This window comes from Schistocerca piceifrons, chromosome X (assembly GCF_021461385.2).
Source record: "Schistocerca piceifrons isolate TAMUIC-IGC-003096 chromosome X, iqSchPice1.1, whole genome shotgun sequence".
Lineage (NCBI taxonomy): Eukaryota > Metazoa > Arthropoda > Insecta > Orthoptera > Acrididae > Schistocerca > Schistocerca piceifrons.
Window position 1 is genome coordinate 842,194,177 of NC_060149.1, and position 23,444 is coordinate 842,217,620.

Sequence of the window (23,444 nt, forward strand, 5' to 3'; positions counted from 1 at the left end):
GGTCCTTCTAAAGAAGCAAGATGGTACATACCATTTCTCAGTTGACTACCGACGACTAAAAAAATCGCAAAGAAAAATGTTTCTCCATTGCCATGCAATGATGATAACCTAGACTGCTTGAAAGGAGCAAAGTAAACTGATGGAAAAAATTTGCAACACTAAAAAACAATCAATCTAGAGTAATGAAATTTCAGGGATACATTTGTCAAGGTAACATATTTAAGTGATTAACACTGCAAAATCACAGGTTAATGAAAGCACAAGATAAGCCATTGCAAGTGCAAAATGGTGGTACATTAGTAACTGGTGTAACTGCCAGAATGTTGAATGCAAGCATGCAAATGTGCATGCATTGTGTTGTGTAGGTGCCAGATGTCAGTTTGTGGGATGGAGCTCTATGCCTGCTGCACTTGGTCATTCAATGCAGGGCAGTTAATGCTGGTTGTAGATGATGCTGGAGTTGTCATCTGATGATGTCCCATATGTGCTCAACTGGAGACAAAGCTGGTGACTGAGCAGGCAAAGGCAAAATGTCAACACTCTATAGAAAATGTGGGGTTAAAACCTTGGAATGGGGGTGAACATTATCCAACCCCTGGAATACTGTTCATGAATCACAACACAACAAGTCAAATCACTTGATTGGCATACAAATTTGATGTCAGGGTGCATGGGATAACCAGAAGAGTGCTCCCGCTGTTATACAAAATCTCGCCCCAGACCACAGCTTCAGGCGTAGGTAGAGTATGTCTAGCATGCAGGCAGGTTGGTTACCCTTAACTGGCCTCCTCCTAACCAACATACAACCATCACTGGCATCAAGACAGAACAATATTTCATCAGAAAACATGACATACCTCCCACTGCCCTCCAATGAGCTCCTGGTTGACATGACTGAAGTCGCAGGTGGTAGTGATCTGGGGTCATCAGAATGCATGCTACAGGGCACCTGTCTTAGAGCTACTGTTGAAGCAACCAATTTGTAACAGTGCACTGTGTCACTGTTGTGCTAACTGCTGCTCATACTACTGCTGCAGATGCAGTACAATGTGCCAGAGGCATATGCCAAACACTATGGTCTTTCCTCTTGGCAGTGCCACGTGGCAGACTGGAGCCCTGTGTTCTTGCAACTGTACATGCCCGTGACCACTGCTGCCAGAAATCATACACAGTACCTACATTCCTGCCAAGTCTTCCTGCAGTATCACAGAAGGAACATCCAGCTTCTCATAGCCCTATTATACAACTTTGTTCAAAATCAATGAGGCATTGATAATGGCTTCTTTGCCACCTTAAAGACATTCTTGACTAACATCAACTCTCCACATCCAATCTCAAAGGCAACTAACGCTCAAACCATTACAACATGTATTTAAAGCAAGCCAGATCTGCATCCTCATAGTGGCGCTACCAGCACCACTCTTATGCGATTGATGTGAAATTTGAATATACATCATCTTTCAGATGTAGAAACATGCCTACTAACTTTCATTTATGTTGCAGAACTCCTTCCAGGCATTGTGACTTTCTTTTCTGTCAGTGCATTTTTCAACTATGGACATGTAGAGAAGCCACTGACAAATCGAGATTGATGAGGATGATTGAGAAACACTGCCTTTATAACTCCTGACAGTCTCTATGAATTGAAAATTATGCTGTTTTGACAGTGTAATTCTCTAGCCACATTTGAACTTATGAGGATGCTAACAAAGGATGCTGATTGCCTTTCATTGAATCATTTAGTGGTACACAACAGCATGGATGAAATCTCAGCGATCACCACATAAAATGGCATTGCTGCTGAACAGAGAGAAGATCCAGCAGTGCTGAAAACCACAGAAACCTTGAAGAATGGAGGACCTGACCAAAGAATAATTCCAATTAATAAATGGACCATTTTACAAGACGAACTACGATCCAATGGGGTGGAAATAGTTGCTCGTCATCCAAACTCACTATGACCAGCTATCCTGAAGTATTTCCCTGATGCTCCAACATCAGGTCACCTGGGATCCATAAAGACTCTCAGCAGAATCAGATGCAGGTGTCACTGGCCTGGTCTTTGCTGATCTATTAAACACTATGTGAACCAGTGTAAGGAATGGTAATGAAAAAAGCCTGCAGCAGTACCCTTCCACTAAATAGGAATTGACCTCTTTGGGAGGTTCCTGAAGTTGACAAATGACTACCTTACCTAATATTCTGTCACTGAAGCTGTGCCAACTGCTGATGCTCTGGAAATTGTAAAGTTCCTCATAGAAGGCATCATTCTGAAGCATGGAGCAGCCTTTTTGATAATCTCTGATTATGGAAAGGTTTTCCAGTCAAGACTAGTACCTGAGGCAATTTCACATTGCAACATCTGCCACTGGATGACAACTGTCTACTATTCACAGATGAATCATCTCACAGAATGCTTTAATAAGACATTGGCATATATTATCTTAATTTACATTGTCAAAAAGAGAGACTGGGATACAGTACTGTCCATCATGACATTTACATGCAACTCAGAGATCCAAGGAACTACATACAGGCTTTACAATGCTCTTTCTGATCCACAGTCACGAAGCTAAAACGACAATGGATACAGTTTCTGTTTCAGTCAGACAATACTCAGGATGACTATGTGGAACACTCATAACCAGGACAGATGAAGTAAGGCAGCTGGCTTGCATAAGGACCTTGGATGCCCAGGAGAATGACCAAGAGCACTATTGTGCAAAGCACCAGCCAGTGAGATACACACTGGGAGACTCGGTATAGATTTTTATGCAAGTGCAGAAGTGGGAATACCAGAAACATTACTAAAATGCTACTTTGGGCCTTATTGCATCCTTTGTCAGTTGTCAGATGTCACATATGAACTTGAGGATTAGGACCCTTCATCAAGAAGAAAAAAGCATGGAGGTGTCATCCACTCCCTCCATATGAAGCCCTACTACAGTCCAGATGTGCAGATTGATGATAGGAGGTTCAAGGAAGCTGAATACTCACTCAATGATCACAAAGCTTCAGAGGGGGGGGGGGGGGGGGAACCTCCCTGGGGGGGGGGGGGGGGCTCACATGCTCATCAATGTGAAGAGGATGTAACAACACAATCAGTATATGAAGAATTGCCAGTGCCACCATACAGAGGACCACTGAGAAGATCTAGAACCAGGTTGTCACCAGTGGAAAATCCAGGATGGAATAATGACAAGGTTATGAAAAGGATAGATTGCTACTCGCCATATAGTGGAGATGTTGAGTCACAGACAGGCACAACAAAAAGACTTCGAAACAAGTAAGCTTTCAGCCAAAAGGCCTCCTTCTGAATTAGACAACATACACACACACACACACACACACACACACACACACACACATTCACGCAAAAACAACTCACACACACATACATGCAAATACACCTCACACACACGACTACTGTCTCTGGCTGCTGAAGCCAGACTGTGAGCAACTGCACTTGGAGGGAGAAGCAGTCTGGGTGGTGGGGATAAGCAGAAGGCTAGGGCAGGGGGGGGGGGGGGGGGATATGATAGTAGGGTAGTTGTGGGAATGGTAAAGTGATACTTGTGGGAGCATACAGGTATGAGGTAGGGAGACAGTAGGACAGGTAGGTGGAGTGGGGAGGTTAGATGGAGGGCAGGGAGAAGGTGGGAGCAGAAAAGGAGAGAAGTGAAAAGACTGTAGGTGCAGGAAACAGATAGCTCCAGGCTGCTGTAGTTGGCTCCAGTGAGAACTTCGGAAACAGTGGATCATTCTTTCTGCAGGAGAGAGGGCCTTGCCATGAGCTGTGGCACACACAGTATGGTGTAGTGGTTAGCATCAAACCTGACTACCAGTAATTATTTGTTGTTTAGTATTTATCAGTTCTGAAAGGTTTTCAAAATATCTTATGTTTTTAATGTTTGCATGTTTTGGAATATTCCAAGTATGTATGAGTGTCAGCATTTTGGACTATTCAGAGTTTGTATAAATGCTGCACTCTCTCTCCAGGAGGTCATTTCTATTCCGGGTATAAGTTGGTGTTCATAATAAACATGCTTTCAGTCCTAAGTGTTGTGTTTCAATGACAGCCCTGCTTTTCGATTTGGACTTGATTCTGGATGACAAAACTAAAATGTGCCAACATTTGGCCACATTTCCAAAGTACCTCCCTTGTGTGCATAATACAACTGGGGCAAAGCATTTCTTTGATTATTATATAAAAATTACTGTTAATTAAATTTGTCATATTATTGTATGTCTGAAATGGAGAGGAAGGAATCATATGTTCTTGATTGACAGTTACACATGACATGAAGTTATATTACTTCTCACCATTATTTCCTCCATACTTAATGCAAATTCACCAGTACTTAAAAAATGGCCAAATTCTATTAGAAAACTCATTTGCGAGTCTGCACAACCAATTGTGCTTCTCATAACACATCTGTTCACAAGTTAGGAGTGTTTTGTTGCCAGTTGCACCTGTGTCACCCAAATATAAGGAAATCATTTGGAGAAAAGGTCTGGTGAGTATGGTGGGATGGAAGATAGTCAAAAGATGGTTTGTGTTTGTTGCAACTGTAACATGAGCTGTAAGGGACTGAGCATTACCAAGTTACAACAGGGCAGAAATCTGCACAATTTTGATTTGACTGCACACCAAATGTGATTTTTAGAGTTATGAGTTTAGTGTTCCAAGATGAAGCCTCTACCATCCCAAAACAGTGGCAGTATAACCATCTTACTGATGGCTGTGTTTAGTGAATATATAGTTTTAGTGATAAGGTATGGTGCCATTACTCACTCATTTTCTTTGTAAATGGTTGATAGGGGTGACAATCTTAGCAAAGAGAGCAACACACTTGTCCATCATTGTAGTTGTCTGCAAACATCTGTACATCACTGTTTTAATTCTAGAGTCAGCTGCTAGGTCACTCATAGTGCAGACGCTTTGTGAAATTGGAGCCCATTATGTGCAGTTTGATGTGTTGAATGATGAGCAATGTTTACAGTTGCACTGTTGTCCAGTTCACAGTTTCCCAGCATGGCTTCAATGGCTGCAGTATTTTCTGGACTCACAACGTGGTATGCCTAACCCAGCTGACAAACATTGGCCATGGACTTCAGTCCAAAACTTCTGACACCATTCACAGATTTGCTCTGATGATAGATATCCATTATATCACTGGCCCTCCATTCTGTAATGAATTTCAATAGGTTTCACAGCTTCAGTTAGTAGAAATTGAATAACAGAATGCTATTCATCACAGGTGCAAGTTATAAGTGGGGTTGTCATTTTTACATGGTTCGTGGGCCAATTTTTGTGCACCTCTATGATGTTACCACCTTTATGGTTTTTACATTGTTCGTGGGCCAATGTTTGCGCATCTCTATGATGTTACCACCATTATGGTTTTCATTTGCCTCACTGTCATTGAAAAACCATGAATATTAATTCATGATAGCCCATTATGGCTACTAGGAGATGCACTCTATAATGATGGTAAAATAAATAAATAAACATATAAATATGTTCATGACCTTTTCAGATTTTGCACTGGCAGTACTTACCAGAGCTATCATATGATGGTTTAATAAATCTCAATGTATATAGTGTTTAGAAGGAAGAAAGGTTAAGGCCTAATGTCTCTTTTATTATGACATACTTAGAGGTGGAGAACAATCTCACATTAGGCAAGAAATTGGTTGATGACTTTTCAAAAGAAGCAGTGCAGCATTTGGCTTTTGTGACTTATGGAAATCACAGGAAAACTAAATCTGGATGATTACATGGGGATTTGAACCCTGCTCATCTCAAATACAAGACCAGTACCTTGACTACCTTTTCATTGTTGTAAATGCTGTGCCATCTTAAATCTCTTGAAATACTGTTTTTATTAATGTTCAGGGTCTGATTGAAATATAGTGTGTGGAAACGGTAACATTGCTGACAGGGAGAGTGAATGTGTGGACACTATCAGACTGTTTAGTGTGCACTATGCCCTTTTCATGACTTGATCTGAGTATAATAAAATCATAATTACTCTATACATGAGCTGTAAATCATGTATTTTACACCTATCTGTATCTGAGTTCCTTTAGTGGCGACCCATGATGCTCACAAACACTGTACTTGATGCCTACAATGTTCATTCAAACATCACGACAGACGAACAATGCAATGCAGATTTGGTGTTTCACCCTAAATCAGTACCCAAGAAATGGCCCACCTGGATATGGAATACCTACTCAACATGTTCAGTACTGCACAGTGACACACTCAGCACTCTCTGTGGAACAAATACACAGGTACAGAGTGTCAGTGCAGTGCCACACAGTCCCACACTACCCAACCAGTTGGGCAGCACTCACAAAATGATGCCTGTGCCACAACTGCACCATGCCTGTTCAATCAAATTCTCCAAAATCATGCTTCTCAATGCACTGAACTATGTTCAGACATTCTTTTCCAGCCTACTGTTTCATACAGTCACCAATGTGTAACGAATGTTGCCAACAATGGCAGCCATCTTGCTTTGCCGCAATCTCCACTCACCTCATGAAGGCAAGAATCCAAACTCACATGTATTAAAGCGACCAACACCAATCATGACACCCTCAACTGCACATGATACCAACTGGCTGAGGTATCACAGCTTTGTTCTACAGCTGACAAAGAAGCTGGCATCCCCTCTCCAATGCAGCAATCATCCATGACATCGAGCCTCCATCTGGCCACCACCGAGATGATGCAACTCAGCCCAATCACCGCCGACCGAGAGGATGCCACTTCTCTGCAGCAACAGTCAGTCAATGCAGCAACACATCACATGGCAGACACTGATTCTCCACGCTTATGTACAAGTCTATATTGGTTCCACTTGCATTTTGGCCTCTCCGCATGGATGTGCTGATGGCTGTGTATGCTTTGTCAATGAGATGTGCTGTCTGCAGTGAATCACAGATGCAACTCAAGACATCCACCTACTAAATGTAACAGTACAACTACTGACACATATGATGTAAACAACAATCACAATGATGTCATACTGCAGTGATTACACTATCTAGAGAACTGTATCACAGCATTAGTCAAGTTACTTCCACTGTGCAATGGCTATACTGCTGCAGAAAAACGAGATGTTTAACCTCCGATACGAGAATTACACCTACAAAAAATGGTCCAGCCATCTAAGCATAGATGATTGTCAGCATAGTCTCTCTCCCACCAATGTTTGACTGCACCAGAAGGGGGGCGGGGCAGCTCTGTGGGATTAGCAACATCACTGACGAGGGAGAGCGACTGTGTGGACTCTGAATGTTTAGTGTGAATTATGCCTTTGTCACGTCCAGTCGATCTGTGTATACATGTGTCAATAAAATCATTATTACTCTATATACAGGTTGTGTATCATATATTCTACACTCTTCCCTATCTGAGTTCCTTTAACTGTATTTCAATCAATATATCAAACACAAAGTTATGAAACAAAATAAAGGAACAATGTTACTCACTTTCTGTTATGTATACACAGTTTTTGTGCTCAAGGGCAACAAGTCTACTATCATAAATGTACATCACACAGCTTTACATTCTTGATTTTTGCCATATAAACTGAGTTTTTTTACTGATATTGGAGCTCAATGGCATTGCTATGTCAGTGCACTGGAAATACTTACTGAATCCATCCTTCAATGGCTCAACAAGTCTTAGTGTAAATGTTGTGTCCTTTGGAATTTCTTTTAGCATCTTTGCCACTTCAAAATGTCTTCGACCAACCAGATTCTCATTATTTATCTTCTCAATGTGATCACCAACCTGGAAAGACAATCTATTTTTAGTTAACATATCTTTATAACTTATGAAAATACATGTAAGAATGTATGTATGTTTGTCTGTTCAACATCTCCTCCTAAACTACTGGTTCAATTTCAACCAAACTTGGTACACATATAACTTGCCATCTAGAAGGAAGCACTTTGGTGGTAAGAAACAGCCACGTCTCAAAGGCATGGGCGTGGGGCTGAAAAAGGAATGTAATGCACTGCACGCAAAAAGCCATACTATATTCATCCAGTATTTGAGAATGAGAGCACTTAGCCACTTGCTACAAACTTTACGTATAATATCAAACCTTTATGAAACTTTTGGAGGAATGTTTATTGCTTACTATATTTTTGCTGTTCATGCAGTAAAACTGCCACAACAGGCATGACATTTTAATTTATTACCTCTTTACTTCTAACCCCATTTACATCACATTTTCCAGACAGTATGCAGTATACACACCAAATGTACCAGCAAAATTATATCATTGTATGACACATAGTTCAGGAGATGTGACACCGCAAACATCGAGATGAGCAAAAAACTATGTTCTACAATCAGGTGCAAGTTACCTTGACTATACACACCCAGTGAGTGATAATGTGAGCACTTAGCAACTTCCAATGAACTTTAAACATAGTTTCAAGCCTTTTATAATTTTTTCTCACTTACATGCTGAACATCAAATATCTAATGCTTTAACTCATTTGTAATCTGAAGTTTGAAGCTCTTTTACGTAGGGAAGTTCAATTCTTTAAAGAATCAAGGGTTACTAGTAACTTAAAAATTGGAAAAAGGCACTGTGAGACTAAGAATCACCTATACCCCATAGGGGTGGGAATGAAATGGGGTGACACTGAAGAATAACTCAGGAACACATGGTGAAATTTGAACTCAATTTGTTAGGTATATGACTTATTATTGGTATAAAAATACTGTGGGATTAAGATTCCCCACTACCACTGTGGCTGGGGGACAGGATGAAAAGGGGTGGCGTAAAAATGTTTGAAAATGACCTATTAGTATTTTCCTGTGTTTAGTTAAGGAGGAATACTTCTATAAGTATGAAGTGCAATTTGACTCTTATTTGTGCTGTTCAGTGTGTCAACAGGTTGCGAGGATGAGCTCTGCAGAAAGCCAATAATTTTGTCAATGTGTTTCAGGACCTAAGATCAAGCCACGTGGCTGAATACCATAGACAAATTTACCATGTAAAACAGCAGAGAATCAGACATGTTTGTGTGCAATGTATGTTATGTATGCATATGTACAACATCTCCTCATAAGCTCTGGGATCAATTAGTATAACCAAACTTGATACTAAGAAAAAAGGAAGCTGTGGGGATGGCAGCCTTTCACCACACATCTGTCTTAGCAGTTCCATTTGCTCTCAACTTGCTATAGCTGTCTGCTAAGGCAATGAGTTTCAACCCCTCACATAGTTCTTCTGTTCACAGCAATCAATCTTGTCGTGTGACAGGACACTTCACCACTACAGTCACTGACTACCAGTGTGGAACAATAGCTGCCCCTAGCAAGGCTTCTGCCAACTGAGTTTCACCAGTCTTTCTCCATCCCTTGAACTATCCACTTCAGTTTCTACTCTATGCCTGTGTCATGAGGAACTGGCCATGAGAGGGTGCACCTGACATTAATGCTTTTACAATGCTGCAGGATGATTGCACCGTGCTGCCTTTACGCCTGGCATGCAATCACAGTGGTTATTGTGTTTTTGCATTGCACTCCTGTGAGGCTATAAATTTTACTTTGTGTGTCTTTGTGCAGGTATTGTAAGTGCATATCATGCAGTGAACACTGGGATGAGGCAATGATTTCTCCAACTCCACCATTTCTACTGTGCCATACCCGACTCGTGTTTTCACATCTCGAGTGAGTGACTGTTTTACATTTTGAACCTGAGGCTATTTGTGTTACTCCAGCCATGTGTGGACCTGTCTTTGATGTGTTTGCAACTTTGCATGTTACTTAGTTCAATAAAGGAAGGAACATTCCTACACTGATGACCCAATGATGGACTCAGTCAACTTAATATTCTATTTTGGCATATTACTGCCTGCCTTGCCACATTAGGTGCATGTTCCGACTCCTGCATGTGTGTACCCAGCAACTTCTGTTTTCATGCTATGGACACTGGTGCACTGGTGTGCTTTGCACCGTAAACTCATTGCTTTAAGCATGTTTTGCCACATTTTGTGCAACCTAAAGATGAATGGCTACTGCCTCTGACCCAATCGACACCCCAGCACATGCAGCTGCTATGCTAGTGCCACATGACATTATCACCACATGCCTCACGGAACTGGAACACTGCAACGCCACCCTGTGCATGCAACATGGCGACACAACCACAGGTGGACCAGCCACTGAAGCTGGACTCCACACCACTGTCCAAACTGGTCCTCATCTCTGCCGATCCTCCTGGCCTTGAAGCACCACCATGGAATTCACCACTCCGGCTGGCCATGCTGCAGTTCATCTGCTGCCATTAACCTGTGGGACCCACGTCTATGGTTTTCTTCTGCAGATGTGATCTTCACCAGTTGCAGCATAAGCTCGAGCCTACATATGCAATGGAAGTCCCTGACGCCCACAGCCACGGACCACAACGAGACACCCCTGTACTGCCTCGTGACACGACTCACCTCTTCTGAAATATAATGCATCCAGGTCCTTGTTTCCCTTGAGCAGTGTGGGAACCGACAACCCTCTCAGTTCCTGTGCCACCTCTGAAGTCTGACAGAACCACACATAGTCTCCGATGATTTTCTTTATAACATCTGGCTAGCTTGCCTCCTGGCCCCAATACATACAGCAGTGGTGTCACATGCCAACCTCTCCATCACTGATGCCATCAAGGTGCAACAGACGCTGGCCTCCCTGCCAGTGAGTGCAACCCCACCTGGCGCAGCCAGCTGGCCATCATCTGGCCAGTCACCACGCCATGTGCTCATTCTTGCTGCTCAATATACCATTAATGATGTCACCGGTCCCAGCCCTACAGCACAGCATTCAACAGTAGGAGCATACAACATGCTCACCTGCCTCAGTGTCAACATAGCAATGTTGAAGCAATTGCAGTCCAACTCAACTCTGACCACCACAGCCCATGCAGCTACAGCTGCCAGCATAACAACCATAACAACACTGCAGCTCCAGCCGACCTGCCAATGCCCCTCATGACAGGGCCGGTCTCTGCTGGTATTGTGAGTACTTCAGCCCAAATGTCATGAACTGCAGAGAACCCTGCTCTTGGCACCCAAATGTCAACAATCACAAGGGTTAGGCACGCACAATTGTTGCTTGGTCTCCCAGTGCCTGCTCATCTGTGACACCCATTTTGCCCTGCCGTTCCTCATAGACACTGGCTCCAAGTAGTCTATTCTCCCATGGCAGCTTGTAGAAAATGCTGACACCATCTCAGCCATTCTCTTGACAGCAGCAAATAATTTCACTGTCGCTACGTATGTCATTCATTATCACACCCTTGATCAGGGCCTGCAACAGGACCTGCCCTGGACCTTCAATGTCGCCAACATTACTGACCCAATTATCGACTGGATCTCATCAAACACTAACATCCATGCAGCTACAACAACGTGCTGGCTTGGGGCTACAATCTTCAGCATGATCGACTGCTCAAAGGCTTTCACCCAGATTCTGGCTGTACAACCAGATGACAGCCATTATCACGCCATTTGGACTCTGCAAGAGCGCCTTTATGACCTCTGGTCTCCGTAATGCTGCACTACCACCAACACCTCATTGACAGTGAGACTGGGAGCTCAACAAAGTGCGTAATCTTTTCACTATTCTCTTCGATGTGAAGCAGGTGGCATACTCTGGGCCATACACCGACCTTCTGGCGCAATTTCTTGGTCTCACACACCTGCCCAGACCACCCATCTTCTGGTGGCCATGCCTGCTTGTGCTGCATAAACTGGACACCAGTAAGGCTGAGTTTGATGAGCTGCTCGCTGCCGGCATATTGTGTCCTTCAAAGAGCCTGTGAGCATCTGCCCTTCACCTTGTTAAGGAGAAGGATGCTCCTGGCACCCATATGGGGATTACCGGAAGCTAAATGCCTATACTATCCCTGATTGGTACCGTGAGTCATTCCTATGCAGCTACAACAACGTGCTGGCTGGGGCTACAATCTTCAGCATGATCGACTGCTCCATAGCTTTCACCCAGATTCTCGCCATAGATTCAGAAGACAGCCATCATCATGCCATTTGGACTCTGCGAGAGCGCCTTTATGACCTTTGGCCTCCATAATGCCGCACAAATGTGGCAGCGGTTCTCGGATAGCGTCCTGCAAGACTTGTACTGCTGTTCTCATACCTGGATGACATATTTTCCATGACGCCAGAGGAACACCACGAGTACCTCTACAGTATTTTTGGACGTCTCCAGGATGCTGGCATCAACGACAACACAGAAAAATGCGTGCTTGGCACCAGCGAGGTGGAATTCGTGGGCCACGCCATATCCCCTGCCTGCTCATGTCCCTTACCCGACAAAGTACAAGCTATACTCGATTCCCCGCGCCCAAAGACATTCAAGGACCTCCACCGTTTTCTCGGCATGTTAAACTTTCTCTGCTGGCGACTAAAGAATTCCAGTGCCATGCAGGAGCTGCTCACTGCTGCTCACAGCGTCAAAACAAAAGGGAACAAGCTGGTGCTGTGGACGCAGCAAATGGAAGACAGCTTCTTGGTCGCCAAACGCGACTTTGCAGGCTTCACTCTACTCGCCCATAAGCACTGTCCTGCAACAGCATGTGGGCGACACCTAGCAGCTGCTTGCTTTCTACTCCAGCAACCTCTCTCCCCTTCAAAGGCACTGAACTGCATATGACAGAGAGCTCCTCGCCATCTATGAGGCTATCAAATACTTTCGGGCATTGGCAGAGGCCCATCACTTCATGGTCTTCATCGATCACTTTTGCACTTATGAAAGACATCGACCAGTGTTCCCCACGTCAATTCTGGCAACTATCGTTCACCTCAGAATTTACAATTACGTCATGTCCCTGGAATAGACAACGTCGTCGCTGTCTGTCCCAACCGCACACACACCATTGCTTTGTCACTGGACTATGGGGCACTTAACACTGCCCAGGAGCAAGACCCAGAACTCGCCCAATTCTGCCAGGATGCTGACTCGGACCTCCGTCTTCAACAATAGCTGGCTCATGGCTTCAACAGCAGACATATGTCTGGTGCGGTATATCCACCAGCTCACCTTGCCCCTTCCTACCTACTGCCTTCCACAAGGCGGCATTCAACCATTACACAATCTGGGGCACACCAGAGTGCGCACGTCCACTGCTCTAGTAACACAGTACTTCATGTGGCCTTGGGGATGTTCTGGAAACATCCCCAAGACTGTGGCTAAGCCATGTCTCCGCAGAATCCTTTTTTTCAGGAGTGCTAATTCTGCAAGTTTCGCAGGAGAGCTTCTGTAAAGTTTGGAAGGTAGGAGACGAGATACTGGCACAAGTAAAGGTGTGAGGATGGGGTGTGAGTCATGCTTGGGTAGTTCAGTTGGTAGAGAATCTGCCCGCGAAAGGCAAAGGTCCCGAGTTCGAGTCTCAGTCTGGCACACAGTATTAATCTCCCAGGAAGTTTCATATCAGTGCACACTCAACTGTAGAGTGAAAATTCTCATTCTGGAAACAAAAAATGGTTCAAATGGCTCTGAGCACTATGGGACTTAACATCTGAGGCCATCAGTCCCCTAGAACTTAGAACTACTTAAACCTAACTAACTTAAAGACATCACACACATCCATGCCCGAGGCAGGATTCGAACCTGCGACTGTAGCAGTAGTGCGGTTCCAGACTGAAGCGCCTACAACAGCTCGGCCACACTGGCCAGCTTCTGGAAACATCCCCAAGGCTGTGGCTAAGCCATGTCTCTGCAATATCCTTTCTTTCAGGAATGCTAGTTCTGCAAGTTTCGCAGGAGAGCTTCTGTAAAGTTTGGATGGTAGGAGACAAGATACTGGCAGAAGTAAAGGTGTGAGGACAGGGCGTGAGTTGTGCTTGGGTAGCTCAGTTGGTAGAGAACTTTCCCGTGAAAGGCAAAGGTCCCGACTTTGAGTCTCGGTCCGGCACACAGTTTTAATCTGCCCGGAAGTTTCATATCAGCACACACTCCTCTACAGAGTGAAATTCTCATTCTGGAAACATCCCCAAGGCTGTGGCTAAGCCATGTACCCGCAATATCCTTTCTTTCAGGAGTGCTAGTTCTGCAAGTTTCGCAGGAGAGCTTCTGTAAAGTTTGGAAGGTAGGAGACGAGGTACTGGCAGAAATAAAGGTGTGAGGACGGGGCGTGAGTTGTGCTTGGGTAGCTCAGTTGGTAGAGAACTTGCCCGCAAAATGCAAAGGTCCCGAGTTCAAGTCTCAGTCCGGCACACAGTTTTAATCTGCCAGGAAGTTTCATATCAGTGCACACTCCGCTGCAGAGTGAAATTCTCATTCTGGAAACATCCCCAAGGCTGTGGCTAAGCCATGCCCCCACAGTATGTACCGACTTGACAGAAAATCCTAGGAAGTTCTGGTCTTACGTTAAATCAGTAAGTGGATCGAAAAAGCATATCCAGACACTCTGCGATGATAATGGCATTGAAACTGAGGATGACATGCGTAAAGTTGAAATACTAAACACCTTTTTCCAAAGCTGTTTCACAGAGGAAGACTGCACTGCAGTTCCTTCTCTATATCCTCGCACTAACGAAAAAATGGCTGACATTGAAATAAGTGTCCAAGGAATAGAAAAACAACTGAAATCACTCAACAGAGGAAAGTCCACTGGACCTGATGGGATACCAATTCGTTTCTACACAGAGTACACGAAAGAACTTGCCCCCCTTCTAACAGCCATGTACCGCAAGTCTCTAGAGGAACAGAAGGTTCCAAATGATTGAAAAAGAGCACAGGTAGTTCCAGTTTTCAAGAAGGGTCATCGAGCAGATGCGCAAAACTATAGGCCTATATCTCTGACATCGATCTGCTGTAGAATTTTAGAACATGTTTTTTGCTCGTGTATCATGTCATTTCTGGAAACCCAGAATCTACTTTGTAGGAATCAACATGGATTCTGGAAACAGCGATGGTGTGAGACCCAATTCGCTTTATTTGTTCATGAGACCCAGAAAATATTAGATACAGGCTCCCAGGTAGATGCCATTTTCCGTGACTTGTGGAAGGCGTTTGATACAGTTCCGCACTGTCGCCTGATAAACAAAGTAAGAGCTTATGCAATATCAGACCAGCTGTGTGGCTGGATTGAAGAGTTTTTAGCAAACAGAACACAGCATGTTGTTCTCAATGGAGAGATGTCTACCGACATTAAAGTGACCTCTGGCATGCCATAGGGGAGTGTTATGGGGCCATTGCTTTTCACAATATATATAAATGACCTAGTAGATAGTGTCGGAAGTTCCATGCGGCTTTTCTCGGATGATGCTGTAGTATACAGAGAAGTTGCAGCATTAGAAAACTGCAGAGAAATGCATGAAGATCTGCAGTGGATAGGCACTTGGTGCAGGGAGTGGCAACTGACCCTTAACATAGACAAATGTAATGTATTGCTAATACATAGAAAGAAGGATCCTTTATTGTATGATTATATGATAGCAGAACAAACACTGGTAGCAGTTACTTCTGTAAAATATCTGGGAGTACGAGTACGGAATGATTTGAAGTGGAATGATCATATAAAATTAACTGTTGGTAAGGCGGGTGCCAGGTTGAGATTCATTGGGAGAGTCCTTAGAAAATGTAGTCCATCAACAAAGGAGGTGGCTTACAAAGCACTCGTTCGACCTATACTTGAGTAGTGCTCATCAGTGTGGGATCCGTACCAGGTCGGGTTGACAGAGGAGATAGAGAAGATCCAAATAAGAGAGGCGCATTTCGTCGCAGGGTTATTTGGTAAGCGTGATTAGCATTACGGAGATGTTTAGCAAACTCAAGTGGCAGACTCTGCAAGAGAGGCACTCTGCATCGCGGTGTAGCTTGCTGTCCAGGTTTCGAGAGGGTGCGTCTCTGGATGAGGTATCGAATATATTGCTTCCCCCTACTTATACCTCCTGAGGAGATCACAAATGTAAAATTAGAGAGATTCGAGCGCGCACGGAGGCTTTCCGGCAGTCGTTCTTCCCGCGAACCATATGCGACTGGAACAGGAAAGGGAGGTAATGACAGTGGCATGTAAAGTGCCCTCCGCCACACACCGTTGGGTGGCTTGCGAAGTATGGATGTAGATGTAGATGGATGTAGAATATCCTTTCTTTCAGGAGTGCTAGTTTTGCAAGTTTCACAGGAGAGCTTCTGTAAAGTTTGGAAGGTAGGAGATGAGGTACTGGCAGAAGTAAAGGTGTGAGGATGGGGCATGAGTCGTGCTTGGATAAGTCAGTTGGTAGAGCACTTGCCCGTGAAAGGCAAAGGTCCCGAGTTTGAGTCTCAGTCTGGTACACAGTTTTAATTTGCCAGGAAGTTTCAAGAAATTGCTTCATTGCTCACTTCAAAACAGATAAATAAACTAATTGATAGCATAAGAACAGTATGCAAGGTGTCACAGGAGGAACAGTCAGTATTTGGAGATATGAGATGAACAATCATTTGAAGCAAAAATGTCTAGTAAACATAGGCTCTAAGGTGTATACCTTAAGAAATATCAGCACTACTTCATCTTCGATACTGTGAAACACATCTCTTCTACTGTAAGTTCTTTGCTTTTCATATTTTGTGAGGTGGTAGTATGGACCAAAACAAGAATAAAAGACCAGTAAACATGGGCTGTAAAGTACATACCTTATGAGCTATGAGGGGTTCATCTTTGCTAGTGTGAAAAACATCTCTCCTACTGAAATGCTTACATTATGCATTCTAGAGCCCATGTGTACTAAACATCTTTTTGTTGTTTTGGTCCATACTGTCTCCTCCAAAACATGGAAAGCAAGGATCTTACATTAGAAGAGGTTTGTTCCACAGAATCAATGATGAAGAAGTGCTCACAGTTCTTAAGGTACACATCTTGAGCCCACATTTACTAGATCTTTCTGCTACGAATGATCGTTCCTATTATATCCCTGAATATTGGCCATTCCTCCTGGGACACCCTGTATAAGGGCTACTATAGTGCTGTACACAATATTACTATTATTATTACTTATTGTTGGAGTGACCAGAAACATAGTGTTAACAAACGGAAGTCTTCTAATTTCTACCAGGTCAGGATTAAGGAATCCAGCAATCAAATGATTTACTAATAGTAAGTATAGTGCACACATTTTAACTTGTTGCTCTGCCTGTGGTATTATGAAAAGGATAGATGCTACTCACCATATAGCAGAGATGCTGAGTCATGGATAGGTACAACACAAAGACTGTCACAAAATAAACTTTTGGCCAACAAGGCCTTTGTCAAAAACAGACAACAGACATACACACACACCTTGTTGGCCAAAACCTGGTTTTGTCTTTTTGTTGTGCCTATCTGTGACTCAGCATCTCCACTGCATGTTGAGTAGCAACTATCCTTTTCATAATATTATTACATTCCATCCTGGATTTTCCATTGTTTGATTTTGTTTGTGGTATTGTAGGAGTTAACAGTAGTGGGACTGGAGAAAGTGCTAGTGGCTGGATGGATGGTGCAGGTTTTAAAGTGAAAGAAATTGATGGAGTAGGAATCTTGCAATAGAGATTAATGTCAGTAAGTATGATATGGTGTCCAGAATGAGATTTTCACTCCGCAGTGGAGTGTGCACTGATATGAAACTTCCTGGCAGATTAAAACTGTGTGCTGGACTGAGACTCGAACTCGGGTCCTTTACCTTTCGCGTGCAAATGCTCTACCAACTGAGCTACCCAAGCATGACTCACATCCCATCCTCACAGCTTTACTTCCACCAGTACCTTGCCTCCTACCTTCCAAACTTCACAGAAGCTCTCCTGCAAAACTTGCAGAACTAGTGCTCCTGGAAAAAGGATATTGTGGAGACATGGCTTTGCCACCACCTTGGGGATGTTTGCAGAATGAAATTCTCACTATTTTAATCTGCCAGGAAGTTTCATATCAGTGCACACTTCGCTGCAGAGTGAAAATCTTATTCTGGAAACATCCCCAAGGCTGTGGCAAAGCCATGTCTCCGTAATATCCTTTCTTCCAGGAGTACTAGTTCTGTAAGTTTTGCAGGAGAGCTTCTGTGAAGTTTGGAAGGTAGGGGGTGAGGCACTGGTGGAAGTAAAGATGTGAGGACAGGATGTGAGTTGTGCTTGGGTAGCTCAGTTGGTAGAGCACTTGCGTGCGATAGGCAAAGGTCCTGAGTCCGAGTCTCAGTCTGGCACACAGTTCTAATCTGCCAGAGAGTTTCATGATGTGGCGCGATGAGGATGTTACAAAAGGGCTGTGTCAAAAAATAAGAAAAGACGTTCTGAAAATGAGAAAAAGTTAAAAGCACGAAGTAGGGGACAATGATTACATTGACAAAGCACAACCTACAGAAGACTTTGGTGAAGGATAATGTACAATTTTCCCCTCCAAACTGACTGGGGACAACTGTTTAAGAAACTAGTCTACTAATAACAGCTACATAATACTTTTCCTTTCTTGTGGCATTCGTGTTTAACAACTGTGTCACTCCTCAGAATATGTAATTAGGATCAACCATAAAACTATGAGGTAGTACATGGATACTTTACAACTATTTCATTTGCTCTACTATATATTTATTGTAGATCTAATTTTTGTTGATAAGGTCTTGAAATTATATACACTTGTATTTGCTTATTTTGAATGAAGCTATCTTTGTTTCACGTGTTACATGTGTGTAAAGTCACCCAAATTCTACAAGGTGTTTGGAAATTTCTGTTACAAACTTCTAGGACTTGTAGAGGGTAGTAAGTACATAATATTTTGAATAGGAATCCATGCACGGAAGTATACCATTTCACTGCTACAGCTGTTTGAAAACATGTTTTTAGATAGGTATGCAACAGGGAAGTCATGGTGGGGGCTGGTTACATTGGACTGGCTGATATCATTTGATGTCTGCCCTACCTCTCTGACTTGATTTGAGCCTCATTCAGGTGTCTGTTAGTTTTAGAGTAACATGGTTGAGTACACAGTTGCAGATAAACTGACATGATCCTTCTGAAAGGTGAAGCTCATGGCAATGGAGGAGCTGCTCATCGCCTTTAACAAGATTGTTCTCCACAATGTCCGACTCCGTCGCATGCCCTTTTCACCACAGTTACACAATGGCTTCAATTACGCAATGGCTTCACCATCAGAATGTGTGACTGTGGTGCTCCAAGGAGACACTGCGCACCTGAATTGGAAGAGGCTGTACTGCATCATGTTGAATAGAACCCGTCAATGAGTACATGAGCAATTTCTTTGGCTATTAATCAGTGGAATTGTAAAACAAGTGATTTACTGCCTCACACCTAATCAATTACTTGTAAAAGCGGTAGTGTTACTAACATGATTTCAGATGGTTCTAGCACAGAAACAGTATGTTTCCAGACATAAGGTCCAATTGAAAATATTATCTAGCCACACCCATCTACATGTCCTAGAAGTTTGTAACATGAATTTGCAAACTACCCATATGAAAATGTACAGTAACTGAGTTTTTGCCAATATGCTTGTTTATGTGACATGAGATGGTGGATATTACTGTATTTAGCTAGTGACAGAAACCAGCCACTAATGTCATACATGCCATGAATCATTTTTGTCTCTGAATTCAATAAAATATTTTTTGTTTTAATTAAATGAAATACAAATAAAATGTTGCTATGTTCTAATCTCATCAATTACATCAGACTAAGTGATGGATTGTTAGTGAAAATGCAGAAGTTGCACCCTTTGCAATTAATGTTTTACCTTCTCATGTAGGAGCTAATTAAGTGTATGCTATGCAGACAAGATGTCATTGCTCAGTATACACCATGAGATCACAAAATAGCATTGGGCAAATCAGTAAAAATTTCAAATAGCAATAAACTGGTTGTCTTATAATGAACTCCTCAGTAATCTTGATAAAACACAGGAACTAATTCTAGGATTGAATAAAGATGTCAGAAGCATATCAGTGGAACTAGTAGGCTTCCAGATTGATTGCAAATTAAACTGGGAGAAACATATTAGTCATTTTCCTAGAGAAAAGCTCAAGTGTACTATTCCATGTAGAAACTGACAGATCTGTCACTAATTAGCATATGGGGATGGCATGCTTTGGTCTTTTTCAGTCACACACCTCTTGCTCCATACTGATACAGTGCAATACTGTTATATGAGTAAAATTCTGATTTCTTTTTTAAATTTTTAAAAGTAAACACAATAAAAAGTAAAGTAATCCTAAGAAACAGGGATCTCTATACAGCACCATTGTATCCCAAAAGCAACTTATGTGAGTTTGATATGAGAAAGAATACACACCATCACAACATTAGAGGACAAATGGACGTCCGTATATCAAGGCACGGACTGACAAAGAAAGAAATCTCACACAAAATAATATTTTTACAGTGTTTTAATAAATTCCTTAATATGTGCAGTACTTTTAATATTTTAAAAATTAAGACTGGTTACTGAAACACCCTTTCTACAATGTAACAGTTATTCCTGACACTCCCCTGGACACTGCAAAAGGTGAGACACAGTTATTAATAGAGTGAGTGATCACCATGGATGGCAAAGCATGCTCTACAGTGTGCTCCCATTCTGGCCAGAAGGTTGTGAAGGACTTCACATAGTAGGGTGTTCCATTCTTCCAGCAGTACGGTTGACAACCACTGAATGGTTGTTCGTGCATTTGGATATGCTGCAGCACATCTCCCAAATGCATATCACACATGCTCAATGGGATTTAAGATGGGAAGTTTGGTGAACAGGTAGGCCAGTCAGTCTATCGAATATCCTCTCATTCCAAGAACTCCTCTGCCTGCACATTTAGATGTGGTTGTGCATTGTCATCCATAAAAATGAAGTCAGGGCCAAATGCACCACTGAGGAGGTCAGTTCATCCATGCAACATTATGCTTCCCCACACCATGACACTTGGACCATCAGAACAATACTGTTCACCAATGTTTCTGAGTGCATTATATGTTCCAACCTGTCACCATATCAGAGTACATAATGCATCCAGGAGCATTGTCAAACATTATTGTTTTGGTGCAACCAGTGTGATGAGGCATAATGTTGCCTTGGTGTACTGACATGCACCAATGACCATCCAGCAGTTGTCATTTGTGCTGGTGAAGGAAAGGAATGCCCTACCACAATAACAACTTACTAACCTTGTGGCTGGCACGGTAGTATATTGCGTAGCACACATTGCTTTCTATGGTGATCACACATCCTATTAAGAATCATGTCCTGCCTTTTGTACTGTCCAGAGGACCACCATAAATTGTAGTGATTTTAGTGTAACTTTTATACTATCCAGAGGACCACCATAAATTGTGGTGACTTCAGTGAAACTATTGTCTTTGAATGAAAGTGTCAGTTCTGTTTGTCTCTTTGTGTATTTTTTCAGTTACCTGTAGCAGTTATTTCTATGTATGTGCAAAGTTTCAGTGGGCTATTTCATCTGGTTTCACTTGGTAGTGACTCATCATGTGAAAGTTATTTTCATCCATAAGTTTTGCACATCAGTATAGTAGAGCATTAGATAATGCAGAATCCCATGTCTGTAATGCATATAACATATCTGACAGAAACTTATGCTATATATTTGCTTCTGTTTACTTTTGACTAATTATTTGCCTGCAATTCAGCACCAGTAATATATAATTTTTCTCAGCTCTTATATTCCACCATTAATACTTACTCTAGTGAGTGTAGAATATTGATTTAATGACTTTCTAGTTTTCATACTCACTCAAAAAATTATGGAAAAGCTTCTTATTAGACTTTTGATAAAAGTTTGTCATGATTATGAAGATTTTATCACTGATTTTCTATGTATAACATCCTAGGATTAGAATAATTTCAAACAAGGAAGAATAAACATAAAACTCAAAGTACCATTTTATACCAAGGAATGAACCTACAATAAACTGCCTAAGGAGATTACTGAAACAAACTTGTTAAACTCTTTAAAAAGAAAATAAAAAAAATACCTGCCAACCAATACACTCTACAAAATAATGGATTACTTATACGGCACAGAGTAGAGTTTTTTTAAAAAAAAGTGCAACAATTAAAAAGTAATAACACAATTCCATTATTTCACAACACAGTTTTCAGGTATAGTGTTTCTTTTATTGCTGGAAAACCACACACTGAAGCTCTGCAGTGGGTAATACTAAACTTTCTGAACTAAACATCTCAAATATTCTTGATGGATGGTCATTTGTTTTACAGGCAATCAAATGGGAAGTTGTGGTACATACAATAGAATACAAACATCACTGTCCTGGCCTTGATATCAGCTGAGAGCGTGTATGTGTAGAGAAACGAATGAACTGTATAGCACCAGATTTTTACAATATTGTACAGTAAGGATAATTCAAATGAGTTTGTATTGTTTTTAACAAATTGGCATTGTATTGCAGAGAATGAAGGCTCAAATCACCACACAGCCATTCTGATATAGATTTTCTGTGGTTTCGCTAAATTACTTCTGGCAAATGACTCTCTCTATAAGGCCACAGTGCACTACCTATTCAATTTTCAGCAAACTAAACACATAAGTCTGTAAAAGCCTGTATATATGAATAACCTGTAATGGCACAACGTGTCCAGTAACCACATAAAAGTGATTCATGGATGCGTAAAACTACTACTACTATTACCGAACTGATCACCACCGATCTTAGTAACAATTTTCCACACCACGGGAATGGCTAAACCTATGACATTCTGATCAGCTGCTATAAACTTATTGCAATATAAATCATCCTAAATTTGGATGTACAAAGTATTTAGGAATGCAGCACTCACGAATATTTAATTAGTTACCATGTGTATTTTATACCTCACAGTGAATCTCTTAACTGTTAGACATGGAAAACATATTCATAGTTTGATAGACAGTATTGGATATCATTTTGAAACTTAATACACTATACTGAATATTATATGAAGCTTGACTCATTATTAATATGTCTCTTCATAGTATACTGTGGAAGCACTCCATGAGTTTACAGCTAATCTAAACGACAGTAAAATAAGATTCTCTGCACTAGGTCACATACATACTTCATCCACATATCACTGAAACAAGGTGCAAAATTTATATATGAAACTTATAGACTCCTTCATATTAAACTGATGTTCTCTTTTTTCATAGTAACTCTACTCTCTTGTGAAATGATTATATTTGTGAACTTTGGTTAATGCTCTGTTCTAGGCCACAAAATCTTTCTAGAACAGAGTAAATCTTGTTGTTACTGTCCTAAAAGACAGTGCCACATGTTACATCTAGAAATGAAGCTGAATGCAAACACTACACAATGTTAAGTTCACTTAAAGTGAATACTGCTGATTAGAATAAATTAGAATGATTAGACAAAATATCTGTCTGAGAAACCAGTACACTGCTCACCATATCTGAAAAAATTGAAAGAAGAAAAT

At 41.9% G+C, this 23,444-nt stretch overlaps 1 protein-coding gene across 3 annotated transcripts in view; it reads right to left on the minus strand.

Annotated features, from left to right (window-relative positions):
• Nucleotides 1-23,444, minus strand: part of LOC124721683 (PDZ domain-containing protein GIPC3) — a 261,759-nt gene that overhangs the window by 24,647 nt on the left and 213,668 nt on the right. For all 3 annotated transcript variants that reach the window (XM_047246758.1, XM_047246757.1, XM_047246759.1), the window contains exon 4: nt 7,672-7,810. In XM_047246758.1, the coding sequence (XP_047102714.1) occupies nt 7,672-7,810 (139 nt within the window). The remainder of the gene's footprint in view (nt 1-7,671; nt 7,811-23,444) is intronic.